General features: G+C 29.7%; 1 protein-coding gene and 1 long non-coding RNA gene across 2 annotated transcripts; both read left to right on the top strand.

The window, feature by feature from the left end:
• The first annotated feature begins 2,921 nt into the window (after positions 1-2,921).
• On the top strand, positions 2,922-5,470 carry LOC126846013 (zinc finger protein 300-like). The gene is made up of 4 exons (XM_050585100.1): positions 2,922-3,018; positions 3,283-3,495; positions 3,687-3,962; positions 4,534-5,470. The coding sequence occupies exons 2-4, from the start codon at positions 3,371-3,373 to the stop codon at positions 5,468-5,470; spliced, it is 1,338 nt and encodes a 445-aa protein (XP_050441057.1). The 5' UTR covers positions 2,922-3,018; positions 3,283-3,370.
• A 708-nt stretch (positions 5,471-6,178) lies between these two features.
• Positions 6,179-9,529, top strand: LOC126846014 (uncharacterized). Its single transcript, XR_007686853.1, has 4 exons — positions 6,179-6,335; positions 7,373-7,576; positions 8,793-8,948; positions 9,118-9,529. It is a non-coding gene; the product is annotated as an uncharacterized LOC126846014 (long non-coding RNA).
• Positions 9,530-15,746: the final 6,217 nt, after the last annotated feature.

Below are 15,746 nucleotides of genomic sequence, written 5' to 3'. Positions count from 1 at the left end.
CTGCCGACCCGATAAATTCCTAGCGGTTTCGATTGCCTCCAAAACCTGACATCTTTTCTCCAAAAAACCAAGTAATACCTCGATTGTAGGTAATTTATCCCTATCAATTTCTTCTTCCCAATGCCGTGTAGTGTTTAAATCCAACTTAATACAAACTACGTGGAATAAAAGTGCACCCCAATCTTTGGGATTGTGCCCTAAAGCTTGAAGCGCCTGTACATGCAAGTTCAATGAATTTGTTAATTTTCTTAATTTTGTGGCTGACTCCTTATTGATTTTGAACGGGCCGGGGGCGGACAATAGTAGGCCACTTACCCGGTTACCAACTACTTTACACTTACCGATCAGTGCTGTGTGGGTAGTGGGGTAAATAGTCTCACTGGAAGTGTGAGGGATCGCCTACACAAGACCAGTGAGCTATGTGGTGCAAAAGTGTGTTTAGTGTGTATAGTGTGGATGTGTAGGAAACTTAAAACTATAACTAAAAACTAAATAAATAAAACTCAAACTCGATGATAATAACAATAATAATAATATTCAATAAAATGATATAACAAATGGTAATAAATAAATAATTAGCCCTTTTGGCTCAAGATACAATTGTGAATAAAATTCACAAACACAAATAAATAATTAGTATAAAAAAAAAGATTGGTAAACTAAAAAGAAATTAATTGCCCTTTTGGCACAATAATAAATTAATCTGGTCTGTGAATAATAATTCACAAACACAAATAAATAATTAATATAGTAATGACTAGATTAAAAGGTAAAGTTAAGTGAGTGCTTAAAGCTTATGACGTTAAAAGTATTTTGATAACTAAGGTGGTTATTAGAACAACAAAAATTATTCACAAATACAAATATTGACTAGATTGAACCCTTATGGCTAACTAGCAATATAGATGGTACGATTAACCTTATGTCTATCGCCCTAACTTGTATTTAGTAAATGAGATCAAAATATGTTCTAATAATTCACAGTAGTTAACTAAAATACAAATAAAACAAACTCAATAAAATATGGTATAAATAAAAAGTACTCACAAACCGAAGAACTGCAAACCGCTGGCCAGGGCTGCTACCTAAACCTAAATAATACTAGACACAAAGTAAAGTGAACAACAAAACAAAAATATTAAAATAGTTTTTTGTCCTTATGACAACTCAATAATGCCCTTATGGCTTAAAAATACAATAATAAACAATCTTTTGTCCTTAAGACAATAATAATAAAAAATCACAGTGCCCTTATGGCTTAAAAATACTATAATAACACTTAAAACTAAAAAACACTGAAGAAAAACACACAAAAAAGCCTAGATTAATATTATACTTTAAAATCACAAGAATGCAACAAGTGCACTACTAACACTGATAATACGGGCGTGGCACATTTGTTTACATAGTATAACCCGGTGCGTATATGTGTGTGTGTGTGTGTGTGTGTGAACAGCTGACCGGTAGTATTGCCAGTATAGATCGTGCGGAGTAGGGCGGAGTGGTGTGGACGGCCGCGACAACCAAGATAAGAGGGCATCTGTATCATTGGCGATAACCGGCATAGAATTGCGCTCCATTACCTGTTATAGCCTCAACAGATTTGTTCCAAATCAAAAATATGCTTTGTATCTGCTTGAATTAACATACGCTTATTATTATATCTTTCTTTTATTATTGACCACGCTGCCTCATAGTTGTCTGCTGTAGTTTCCAAGTTTTGTATTAATTCACCTGCATCTCCGCCTAACGAATTCCTCAAGAAATACAATTATTGAACTTTTGTAATTGAAGTATTTGAGTGAATCATAGCATAATACATATCATGGAATGCAGACCATTCTGCATACTTGCCTGTAAAACATGGGATTTCCAAAGGTTTAATTTTACCAACGAGAAATTGTCATTTTGATTTGTACCACTATTTTGTTGAGGTATTTGTGGGATATAATTTGTTTGTGCCTCTTTTAATTTGTCTTCTGCCTTTGCCATTAAGTCGAAAAACAAATCCACAAACGTATCTCGATATTGTAAGTTTTCAGTACTACTATCTCTTGCTTAGATGTTGTTTTGGACGTTATCAAACTCGTCCCATATCACATTTATTTTTCCCATTCGCAACTTCACCTGCGTTAGGTTGGTATTTCTATTCGGGTCATTTATAAACACATTAAATTTCGTCAGTTGAGCCTTTAACTGACCCCGTCTGGTAACATATACCGCCAATTCGTTTGCTATCTTCTCATCCATTGCTGATACCTCTTGCCTTGAAGCTCGATCACCGCAAAGTAGCTGGGAGATCCCCACTAAGATATTATTACCGCACGCGCAATAGGCAAATAGGTATCACGGGAATAAGGAACAAAATTATTATACAGGAAGTAGTATAGTATTTTTTATAGGAATTCTAATATTCTGAAGACTCACTTACCCCACTACTATCCTTGTACCTTGTAATTCGGGTCGATGGACCAATATGTTTGCGCCACGCAATCGACTAGCGTGTTACAAGTGGACTGTATAAATCGGAAAACTCTTTGGTTACACTTTTTAATATTTTTTAATAATAATAACACATAAATCTTATCTAATTAAAATAACCAATTTATTGTTCATTAACACAATTACGAAAAGAATCACTTATAATATTAATATTTTCGCCGGAAACGCGCCTATTTTGCTTGACCATCGGGCGGTCACTGGTCGCGAACCGACCCCCCACCACACTACCATCAATCAGCTGATTGTGCCTGAACAGTATTTTTATTATAAAGATAAACAACATATTTATATAGCGACATACTTCCTAGAATATTATAAAATATTAATAATTATTTCGACAATGTAAACATAGAAGAATCGATACTAAGTAAAACAATTTACTCTATTTTTTAGACTTAATGAAGCAGGAGGAATTAAAATTGAAGTAGGAGAAACGGACGATTATTATTATAAGTCTATTTTTGAAGTGGAAGAAGAAAAAGAGCAACAAAATACAATCGACGCGAATGGATACAAGTAATATAATTTTTATAATAATATATTTTAAATACAAGTATTGAGGTTACTTATACATTTATTTGATGTACATTTCCTTATTAACCAATATAATTTTTAAAAAATTTAATATTTTAATTACATTCAACTAAAGACAATAACATTAACTATAAACTCACTTTTTTATTATGTTTTTTTTTTTTAGTTCTTATTATAACTTAATTTTACAGATTTTCTGATTCTTTTTAATTAATATACTTTTTTAAATTATATTTTATTTTTCAGCGTTGTTGATTCGAAAATCAAAGTTGAAGACAAAACAGACGGTTATTATTATGGCATAGAGAACAAAATTGATAAAGACGACGAAGAGATGAAACAGGAATTAACTGAAATTTCTATAGAAGAAACAAAATCAACAAATATTGATAAATCATATAAAAGTTATGTGACAGCACAGAACGATCTTCAAAAAACATTTGACGGGAATATATACAAGTAATTTGTTTTTCTAATTACATATTATAACTGCATACCTAAATACAAAGTAAACGTTAAAGATCGCACAGTCACTACAAACGAAGAATTGTTTTACTGATAGCGCGTAGTATACTTTTCTATAATACTCGCTTCTTAGCAATATTGTCTATTTCATTTTTCACATTTGAAATAAATAATTTTATTTTCAGTTATAGAAAAGAGAGCAATACAACGATAGTTAAATTAGAAGCCGATATAGTGAATGGACATTACTTCGAGTCCGTGATTCAAGTGGAAAATAATGGTCTTTTGAATGTGCAATCTACTAAAGACGAATTGGATGAAATACAACAATTTGCGTGTAATTTATGTAAGAAGTCTTTTAACACCAAATGGAGATTGGCTCAGCACATAACTCGATTACATAATGCACATGCACCAACCCAGAAAAACACTAGAACACGAGTCATCAAAAAAAGTCTCGTGTAAGTAGTAAAAATATTTTTCTTATTCATTACATCTCTTATTATTTAAATAGTCACTGTATAATTCACGATATAACAATTTATTAAACTTTTAAATTAGCAGTTTAAGTTTTCATTCAACTTTCAATAAAGAAAAAAATGATAGATATTGGCAAGTAAAAATGTGGGATATTCACGTTCACATACTAATTGTTTAGTTTGTCTTGAATAGAAATTCGTCCGTAAAAACTTTAGATGTTTTCTAACTATATTTTTGAAAAACTCATAAATTGTTTTCCTTCAAAATAGAATTTATAATAAAAGAGAGAGATACTATGTTAAAAAATAGCTGCCTTTCATGCGGAATGCCGAAAAACAGCATAATTATCAATATTTTTATACATTAATAATTAAAGTCGTAAATAAATTTAATTCCAATAGAATAAAATAAATTAAAAAACTAATTAACAGACTTATCAAACACAAATTGCATAGGTGTAAGTAAAAAAAAGTAATAACATAATATGTGCAAACGTGAGAAGTGTATAATTTTGTTAAACATAAATATTTATTTTTGTATGTTTTATTGTAGGTCCACTGACACGAGTTATGAAAAGAATAAACAAATTGATAGTTGTCACGTCGGGTCTGTGGTAGAAAAAGACTGCCATAATCAAATAGCACCAAAGAATGACAATAATGATATGAAAGCACGACGAATATTCTACTGCAATTTTTGTCAAACGTCGTACCACACTAAAAAACAAATAACATTACATTTAATAAAATCCCACAAAAGTTCATTTTCTCAAAAATCGAATCGCAAGAATCACGAACGCGTGCACGCTGCAGAAAAACCCTACAAATGTTTGGTGTGTTTAAAGTCATTCTCTGCTAAAAGCACTCTCAAAAACCACGGACGCGTGCACACTGGAGATAAACCTTATAAGTGTGCTATTTGCTTAAAATCGTTTTCACGTAAAGGCTGCCTCAAAATACATGAACGAGTACACACTGGTGAAAAACCCTACAGTTGTGCTGTATGTTTAAAGTCATTTTCACATAAAAACTGCCTTACAATACATGAACGTGTACACACTGGCGAAAAACCCTATAGTTGTACTGTATGTTTAAAGTCATTTGCTGCAAAACGAAAACTCACCATACATGAAAGCGTGCACACTGGAGAAAAGCTCAACAAATGTTTGGTGTGTTTAAAGTCATTTTCTGAAAAATCCAATCTTACGAAACACAAACGAGTGCATACCGGAGAAAGGCCCTACAAATGTGCGGTCTGCTTCAAATCGTTTTCCCTAAACACAAACCTCACAAAACACAAACATGTGCATACTGGTGAAAAACCCTATAAGTGTACTGTTTGCCCAATAGCATTTTTTCGAAAAGACCACCTCGTAAATCACGAACGCTTACACACTGGTGAAAATCTCTATAAATGTGCTGTGTGTTTTAATTCGTTTACTACAAAATCAAGCCTCACAAAACACAACAAACGCGTACACACTGATTAATTACCCCCAAAAATATGTATACTTAAGTTAATATACGGTAATATATTTTGTATTTTCTAGTACTAACTTAAAAATATGTATATGTGCATTACTTATATCTATCAACGTTTAATGAAACGTGATTTAACTACTTATTAATAATAATTTTATCCAATGACTATTGTGACCTATTTGTTTAAAATATATATTTATACAATTATTTGATAACTACTTTTATTAATTTTATTATTACAGTGTCAAACTTTTTTAGCTTATTTTTTTCCTAAAGCATAGACTTTTGAAGTTTTTTGGGGGTAAGTTACCCCAAAAATTTGTGAAATGCTCTGAATGCCATGATGGCAAAAATAGTCTTCATCATAAAATCCATTTAGTCTAGTCTGTAATGTTGGTTATATTCAACTGTTAAAAATATTTCATTAGAACAATATGTCATGGATAATAATAATAATAATAATGAAAGGGTCAAGAGTACGGTGGTGGTGAGGAGGTTACAGGTTTAAAGTTAGTTTAAAAGACCTGATAGGAAAATTGCCAATGGAAAAAAGTGTACAATGGATGAAATGATCCATGGTAGTAATGCATTCAATTTGGGAAAAGTGATGCTATCCCACTGCATTCTACCTCCAGCCACCACTGTTATCACTGGTGGCTAGTTTTCGCGGTGCTATCTCCACAACCATATTGTCAAGTAGGTAACAATATATTTTTTATGTTTTTAATTTACTCAAAGCGGCCGATTTGTTGGAAATGTATGTATTTATATATTTTATAAACGTATGAAAAATTAGATTCGTTGATGGATTTTATACCGGTTGTTTGGCGTTTTGGGGATCACAGCCTTGACAAACATTCCCATTGTATAATAGTATGTACCGAGTAACATTATGGTTCTATTTATTAATTTATAACAATTAATTCGATTCTGTAGTTCCGTGTTAGGCATTGATTTTTTAAATAATTTAAACAGTTTTCATACATCCTTAAAAAAATCATAGTCAGAATTGCCATCGGTGGTCGTAGGGACGGACGATAATTGATAAGAAGTTATGTGAAGGTTTTGACTGTGTTTTTTTTGTTAATTGTGAGATCTATTTACATTTAGTGTGAATAATATATTATAGAAATGGAATGTACTGTTTTATAGTTTCTCATAGCATTACTTAATAATAACTGGATATGATCAATTGTTTGGATTGACCGTTTAATGTTTAAACACTGATTTAAAGTGTTTACTTGACTCGAATGTAATTGTTAAATAAATTTCATATTTAAGTTCTGAACCACAATACGATACGAGCTATAAGTAATATTTTCTAAACAAAGATACTACTAGCGCATGTCCCGTATTAGTGTATAAAACTAAAATTTATCTATCGGTTGGCTATCTAAAATATTTATCATCAATAATAGTAGTAATGGTTTAAGTTGTTGATATCTATTGAAGCATTATTTTAAATTTATTACTATTATTAAATAGATATTCATTATTTTGTAAGGTATTAATTATATTTTTTCCTAATTATTATAATCTGCCGTAAAAGACAAAATATTTGTTTAGTATATTTAGAGAAAGTGGTAACTAATTTATATTTTATGGAGAAAGAAAATTCATGTTGTGTGGTATTAAATTTTTTAAGAGTGGATTATTTTTTATTAGTAAGATCAGTAAGATCTTACTAATAAAAAGTCGGTTTAGTAATAACCGACTAAAATGTCAATCATTGAATCAATGTTTTGATTTTCTTGAAAAACCTCTAGGCCTCTTATTTGGCTCTATTTTCCAGAAAAGTGTGCCTGCATTAATGTTTTATTTAAATTTGTTTAGACACAGGCTATAATCATTTTTAATAAAAAAAATTGTTATTTTTTGTCCTAATTTTTAAAATATGCTTTGTTTTTTAGAGTTAACTAGTGAGAATCAGAAATACCAAAAATCACTACTAAAATGGATGATTATAACGGGACCATGATCAAAATACAAGAAGTCGAGGACGTAAAACAGTATTTCAACAAAGTCTTAGTGAAAAAATCAAAGCTGAATCACATTGAAAAAAAACTCAACAGTTCTCGGACAAACTATAACGATTATCAAAAAACAATTGACGGGTATGCATATAAGTAATGTATTTTTAAAGTTAAATACATTTTGTTGCAAAAAAAAAAAACAATAACTTAATTTAAATTAGGACAGGCATTATTTTGCGAACTATTTTATTTAGTAGTCTGGTTAAATTTTAAAAGTGTCGACTGTGGTTTTTTTTGTTCATTGTGAGTTCTATTTACATTTAGTGTGAATAATATATCAATGGTGACACGGCAAAAGAGTCTAAGCAACATGTTTCATAGTTTTCAGGATGACCACTAAACGTTCTTTTTGTGATTTTACTATTTTTTTTTTTTTTTAAGTTCCCAATAACTTTTTTTTTTAGTAAGAATTGGGAATTTTTTAATCATATAATTATATTATAATATAAATGAAATATAATATATTTTTCTAACCAATAGTATAAGCCGTGTCGCTTTAACCCAAACATGTAAGTTGTTAATTCATTAAAATGACATGAGTGTGTTTTAATTTCAAACCATTTTAACGCCATTGTATAAACTTACTAAATGATAATGAACCGAGATAAATTTTAGTTTTGAACAACAATACACAGCTACTCTAGTAGTATTATTTTCACTGTAAGCGCTATTACTAGCACCCGCCCGCCCCGCACAGAGCGTACAGATTATTAAGTAGTCATTGTTTTTATATTAAAAGGTGCCTTTCTTAAAAATATAATATGACTAAAAAAAAAAATATATTTTCATTTAAAGAAATTCAAACAAATTTATATTTTATATAGGAAGTAGTATGATGGTAGGAAAACAATTATGATTATGGTTGTATTATTTAGTTAAGTCAGCTAAAGTAGTATTATATTTTTTTAATAACTTGGATTGTTTTTTACTGGTTATAATTAATTCTTCTTCGTAGTTAACAGGCTTCAAGACCGTACTGACAAACATTTGCCATGCCATCTTTCCCTTTCCATTGCTAGGATTTTCCAATCTCTATCCGGTTGAACCCGCTCGACATCTTTTGAAACCCCGGTCTTCCCACCTCAACCTTGGTCTACCGAGTGGTCCCACACCTTCCAGAGAATCACATAGTATCAAGTGTATGAGGAAGCTTTCCTTTCGCCACGCATGGCCGGCCCATTAGAGCCGCCTCTTTCTTATCTCATCGACTACGTTTAGTTTCTGACTTGGCTCCCTATATATTAATAAAAAATCATTATTTTTTGTACTAATTTTGAAAATATGCTTTGTTTTTTAGAGTTAAAGTATTGTGAAATAACCAATAATCAGAGCTAAGATGGATGGTTATAAACACGGACCATGATCAAAAATAGAAGAAAATGAGCAGGGGAACAATAGTTCTCTATCAAAACTATAAAGGTTATCAAGCAACAGTTGACGGAGAAGCATATAAGTAATTTGATTTTTAAGTTAAACATTTTAATCAAATTTTATTATTAAATAACAATATGCATCCTAATGATAAGGCTATCTAACAACAGTTACTATTTTTATACAGTTAAAATTCAAGGCCTAAGTTTAGGTATAATATGTGTTGATTTTAATCATTTTGAACATTTTAGTGCTTTCCTGGGTTGATGAGTGTGCACCATATGATTAAGTTATGTGCTGAGTTACTCTCCATTTGGATTTAAAAGACTTGTTACATATATCGAAGACAAATTTCTGTATTTTTTCCAAATCGTTTGCAAATCCAAAAGACCATTTTGTTCAACTTCAATCACAGACTCGAAACGATGGTTAACTAGAAAAGAAATCATCAACAAATCTCATGTAAAGTAAAATTTAATTTGTTATATGTTAAATTACCAATTGTTAGTTCGTTAATCCGATGGGGACGGTCAAGCGGACACAACTTTATTTAAGCGAGCCGCCTACCATGCAGGATGCCAAACGACACAGCGTAATTATTAATATTTTTACGAATCAACTTTAGTTATAGATAAATTTAATTCCAATAGAATTTAAAGTGATATTTTCTAATCAAATAATATTATTATAAGCACGATCCCTGATGATGAAATATTTGATTTTGGCATTAACTATTACCAACTCTATACTAACAGCTTGAAAAATAAAATTTCCATTAGAAATAATTTTAGGTATTTTTTAAGCGATCGTAGTTTACACTATGTCCTTATAAATAAATTTTCTGAAAAAAATATACTTCTATTTAATTTTATACGTATATAATTTTAAAATGACGATGATGAATGTACCGTAGAATTATGTGCCGAACTATTTATAGTATATAGTAATAATATGTGTATATTATTTTATTGTAATCATTCTAATCTCCAATATATATTCAAGTTATCATAACGATTTAATTTTAAGCAAGTATTTAAAATATAATAATAATTTTACATTGCGCTGTTTATTTTTTCATACTACCTAACAATAATTAAACTTATCTCGTATCGAATAAAAACATATGGTATAATTTATTCTTGTCAAATAAGTAATATTTTTTCAGTGTCAACTAAATGTAAGAATACATTTATAATTTATGATAAAAATTTAATTTAACTAATATGGTTCAAAGTACGGTAAGTTTATTATCACACAAATTTAATAGGTGTTAAGTAAATTGTTGTATCATGTAGCTATATCTTTTAACTAAATTAATAATGATTATTTTTATAAATTAACTTTAAATGTGTTATAGGTATTACATTCGATATAAAACATAAATATGTAACATCTACATATTATTATTATAAGATCAAAAAAAATGTATAGCTATGTAATATGTTAAATTAATAATTCTCTACATATATGTGTGTGTGAATGTTATACAAAATTCTAATCACAATTTACCAAAAGTGTTAATCAAAGTATTGAAGGAAAAGCGAAATATCTCACAACAAATAAATAACAACATTTATTATTTTTTACCATTGTAATTTTTATCAAATTATCAATTCATTGCGTTTGGAAAAACATACACATAAGCGCAATTCTCTACCGCACTCCACTTCTCAACAAAATGTCCATTTTGAATTTTTTTTTTAAAATATAACCAAAATAATAATTAAAAAAAGTAAAACAGTTGAGTGCAATAAAAAACGTAGTGCTTATAGCGCAAATGAGTATAAATTATTAAAAAAAAAATCTTTAAGTATTCACTAGAACCAAAGTTATTTAATTTGTCAAATCATTGTGGGCCGCCCTGTATAGTATTACGATATTGTAAAATCATATGATCAATCTATTTTTAAAATACCCTTGCAATTCTAGGCACTCCTTCCACCACTCTTTGAAAATTTGAAATAATTTATTTCACTATTGAAATCACATTTGTAGTGATATTAACAAGTAATAAAACTGTGTTAAATATCTGGTAATAAGTTATTTTTTTATTTTTTAGGAGGGAAAAGGGTTTAAACTAACCAAAAACAGTTAACTACTGAATTTTTGAAACATTGTGTATAAATGTGTAGTAATAAAAAAATCTTTCACTCCGTCTAGACTAATAGATACATCCAACTATATGATATTATTTTCTAACTTAATTCATAATTATTGTTTGTAAACATTTTCACCATGAGTACACTTCTTTTGTAGAAGCTCTACCGGTAGGTCCAATGTTTTACATTTTTAATAAAAATTAACAACACACTTGACACAATAAAATAAAATTAAGTTAGAACTTTTACTGGCTATAAGTTCGAGAAACTAAGCCGGATCGAGTTGAAATTTATTAGTAATATTTATTTGGTATGCCCGCACACGTCAGTTGTATCAAATTTGAATTAAACCTATTTCCAACCCCCCTAGGGGGGTACAAGTTTTTTGTGTTTTTAGTCGTAATTTCAAGACCTTTAAGTTGAAAATTTGCCAGTGTTTAGAACTCGTATGTATCCATAACATATTAAACGGAAAACAAATTTGCCACTACAGTTTTTCTTTAGTTTCCGGAAAACTGTGTTTTTCGCAGATTGCGTACATTTTAACAAAAAACCCTAAAATCTATAAAAAAAAATGTATCAAATTTTTTTTTTTTTTATTATTACAAACATGGTGTACCAGATGAGAGAAACGAACAGACGCTAATAACTGTCGGTTGGTAACATCGACCCGTGTTAGGATAGGTTAGGACCCAACGGTCGGTTTCATACTATTGTGTTTACTAGTAAGGAAGTTGTAAACAAGTTGGTCCGGATGACCATTGAGTTTAGTGTGGAACCTTGCACAGTAGATTATGGCAGTTTAGTGAACTGTTTTGTCGTTTAAGTATGAACAATTACTTCGATTAATGCAAACGCGACTATTTGTGTATTATAAAAATAAAAATAATAATAATCAAACTTATTAAAAGACTACGGCTCTTTTAAATTATATTATAAACTTCAAAGTCCAATGCAATTCTATTTTACTAAAAAACAAAAAGTAGATTAACATACATAAAAACAATAAATTCATACAAGTTGCTATAAGATATTGCAAAATCGCCATTCAATTTATGTAAACAGTGGAAATGGGAACGCACATCGAACAACCCAAGTGTTTTTCTATAGAAAAAAAAATTGTATTTTCGAGTCAATGCTTAGGCGAGAATTCGATAAATAATACTTAGAAACCATAGAAAATCGTACTTATAAATCTTTATTTACTTTTGAACTCGGTGTAACTTTTGAAACACATGCGACAATGTGCGAAATTATACATAATCCTCTCTCTCTAACAATTATTAAAATAATTTATACACCTATGCAATGGTCTTATCATTTATGACTTATTGATTCGTATTGGCCTAAAACGGAACCCCTAATTTGTTGAAAATTGTCCACCATCTTTTATGGTCTCTGCCGTTTTAAATATTTTTAAATTGAGCGCAACACGAAGCAGCAATGGGTGTTTTTAAAATTGATAAAACAAACTTTTTTGAACCCAAACCGAATGTTTTCGTCATGGTTTAAATATGGAATGAGTACGCTTTAGAATAATTGCAATTTTGTAGTATTTCTTTTTTAAAAACATTTTTGGTTATCATATTTTACAATATTATTAAAATACTAAACATCAACATTTTTTTTTATTATTTTCCATAAGCCTACCACCTTTTTTAAAACTTAAATATTAACTTGTGTACATATTTAATTTACTATTTAAACTGAGAATAATTTTTTTAATAGTATACCGGTCGATAACCAGTTTTGGTTAATTACTTTGGGAGTTATTAAACATTACAATTTAGGACGAGAAGAAGGGTGGAGTGAAATATTATTTTTTCTGCATGCACTACGCTTCTGTAAAAATACTGAGCTGTGAAAAAAAAAATTAGAAAAGGTAAATGTTTAGTAATAATTTTATAATATTGTAAAAGTACACCAACTTAAGTGTCTGCAATTATTATAAAAGCTACAAAAATGCTATTATTTTGAGAGAAAACTACTGTCCCGTCCTTAATGAATCAATCAATTTTCTAGTGTATTTTGAATAAAAGAAAATAGTAGAATAACATGTTTTTGTAATGTACTCGAAGGTACACGTGTATTAATATTGGGCGTTTGCGAATTTAGCAAAATAACGATCGGAAAGGCATAAAACTTTTCCTAAAGGTCTAAAAAGAACTTTAAGTTCCTGGCGTTAAAAAAAATATAATGCTGCTACAGTTTTTTATACTTAAGCATAATAAATCAAGACTGTCTCATTTCGATTCGAGACGTTTAACTTTCAACTTGATAATAATTCTTAACCAGATGGCGAAATAATAACAAAACTGCCACATGTTGTCTATATATTAAAAAAAAACTAATCCTAATTAATTTTTATCACAATTGTTGCTATTTGAGTACATTTTTTAAACACTATGGACATTTTAAAAGTAACAGTATTTGGTTTGTTTGATTATCAAACCGCAAAAAACAAAATTTATGACAAAGCGATACTAATTATAGTTTTTTTTATATTTTCAAAATTTTAAATTCAATTCCTCCCGTTTTTTCCAGAATCTCGCAGAAAACAATTACAGTGATAGATATCCAGTTATTGTCTGATAAATATGAATATAATTTTTAGACAAGTTCAAAAAATTTGTTTTTTTATTGCCTGCACAAAAAAAGTGGGCACATCTCGGTGAAAACAAGTGTTTTTTGGCTAGTCGCAATTGTATACTTCATTATCTATTTAAATAACACTAGAAAATGGACTATTTTTTTAAAATTAAGCATTACTTAGTACATTTTCAAGACACGTGGTTCTAACTACTGGCGATTAGAAGCATATGAAAAGACTTTCGAGATAATAGCTATAGTTAAGTTTTGACTAATTAAAAAAAAAAGTTGTCTTCCCTTAAAATTTAGGGGGGATTTCGTTTTTACGGGTTTAAGTTTGTATATTGCAATGAGTAACGGTCAACAGCTGGTATCTAAAATATATTTACATTCTGATGTAGGTTTTTTTTGTGTCTGTTGTAACTTTTTTATTACTGGATCAGTTCCTTCGAGTAGCAACTCTTTAAATCGCAAATGTTATCTAGTTGACGACTTTAAGTGAGTAAAAATTGAAAATGTTCACTTCTTTACGGTTAAAATTTAAAAAAATACCACAGTATTTAAGTTTCAAGTTTTATAGTTTTTTATAGTTTTAAGTTTCAACTTTTACTGGCTATAATTTCCAGAAAAATGGTCGAATCGAGTTGAAATTTCTAGAGAGGAATATTTACTTGAGATTTAAATTTAAGTTAGACCCATTGCGGCGGGATGCAAGTTGTTTTTTGGGTTTTTAGGACCTTTTAGTTAAAAACTTGTCCGGAGTAGAACTCTTATGTGTACACATAACATGTTAAATCTTAAAAAAAAAAATTTCAAATCATTCCAATATTTTTATAGATACTCCTTAAAGTGGCCCCAGTATGTTTTGAGTGCTCAAGTACCAGTTTAAGGTTTTAATTAATTTTTTAAAAAGTGAATTTATCACATTCAATCAGCTCGGCCCAACTCGAGTCCTTACCCAAATTGTAATGGATTTTTCCTTTGAGAATATCCGTCGATAGCCATACTTAAGTTTAGTATATTATCCAATTCGATAACATTTTCAAGTTTAGACGATTTGCTATGACCTTCGAATTTTCGAAGTAAAAAGTAACACTAAGATGTGCAACAAAAAAACATTGAGAAATTCGAACATTGACAATTTCATGTATTGTTTTTGTCGTTCGATCGACGTATTTTTCTGCTTAAAATTTACGAAAATTCATCGATGGCAAAAATAATGACTAAAACATTCTCATGTGTGCACAAGTGTATGTTTTTCGATTTCTTGTAACCTTATAGCATTTTCTGTACAAAAAGTTTCATCAACCAAATCGCACAAGGAAAACCCCGAAATTTCCACACCGTCCCTCCGCCTGGGAAAAAGGCTAAAAGTTTTTAAAAAAATGGTTGGCGCAATTTTAAGATTTAACAACTACCAAGTCAAACTAATTCCAAATTTGTGTGGAACTTAAACGGTTTCCAATAGAAAAGCTAGAATTTTTTTCTTTATTTCACTTTTCGAAGCAAAGTTGTTTGTACATAGCCCATTTTCTGTTAGTGAATCAATTATAGAGATGTGCCTAACACTTAAAAATGAAGGATTTGAAGACCCTTTAAACCCTTGTGTAAATATTGCTCTGAGAATGTATCTATGTTGTACCGTATCAAACTGCTCTTCAGAGCGATCATTTAGTGCATTAAATAAACAGTATCGCTATATTAAATATTGAATCGCACATCACAAAAAGTTTAGAGCATGATGACATACTAATCGATGAGTATAGCTCCTCTAAAGCTTGCGAAAAAATAATGCACATATTGTAAATATTAATTGCTTTGTAATTTGTGGATAATAAATGAACCAATTTTATATTTGTGACTAATTTATAAAGATAACATAATGTTTAAACTCTGCTTTCTTTTTTACTTTTGTTCAACTCCTCGTGGAAGCAAGTCCTTTAATGTGTAAAGCCCTATGTGTAATTGTCATTTAAATGTATTGTTGTATGTTAAGTATGTGTATCAGTGAATGTACAACTAACAAACCGAGAGCATTTAATTCTTTAGTCACTCTTACATTATTACAAATTCCAATGTAGAAGAGAAGTTTTATCTAACGACAATTGTTTAATTGAAATGTTTTATTAAATAGTCCAAGTCAACTGGTTCCACCAGAGATTACAAAAAGTGAATACATATTACATTTAGAA

The sequence above is a fragment of the Adelges cooleyi genome, unplaced genomic scaffold (assembly GCF_023614345.1).
Source record: "Adelges cooleyi isolate 19-005CV unplaced genomic scaffold, UGA_ACOO_1.1 ACOO_flye_CR_arks_rails_tigmint_CR_PRNA_813, whole genome shotgun sequence".
Taxonomy (NCBI): domain Eukaryota; kingdom Metazoa; phylum Arthropoda; class Insecta; order Hemiptera; family Adelgidae; genus Adelges; species Adelges cooleyi.
Note: the sequence above shows the minus strand (reverse complement) of the source record. Positions and strands in the feature narration are given on the sequence as shown.

Bases quoted from the DNA above. Each gene is read 5' to 3' on its own strand.
- LOC126846013 (XM_050585100.1), top strand. From the start codon at position 3,371: ATGAAACAGGAATTAACTGAAATTTCTATAGAAGAAACAAAATCAACA. The intron at 3,496-3,686 runs GTAATTTGTTTT...TTTTATTTTCAG, and splicing joins TTTGACGGGAATATATACAA to TTATAGAAAAGAGAGCAATA. The intron at 3,963-4,533 runs GTAAGTAGTAAA...GTTTTATTGTAG, and splicing joins GTCATCAAAAAAAGTCTCGT to GTCCACTGACACGAGTTATG.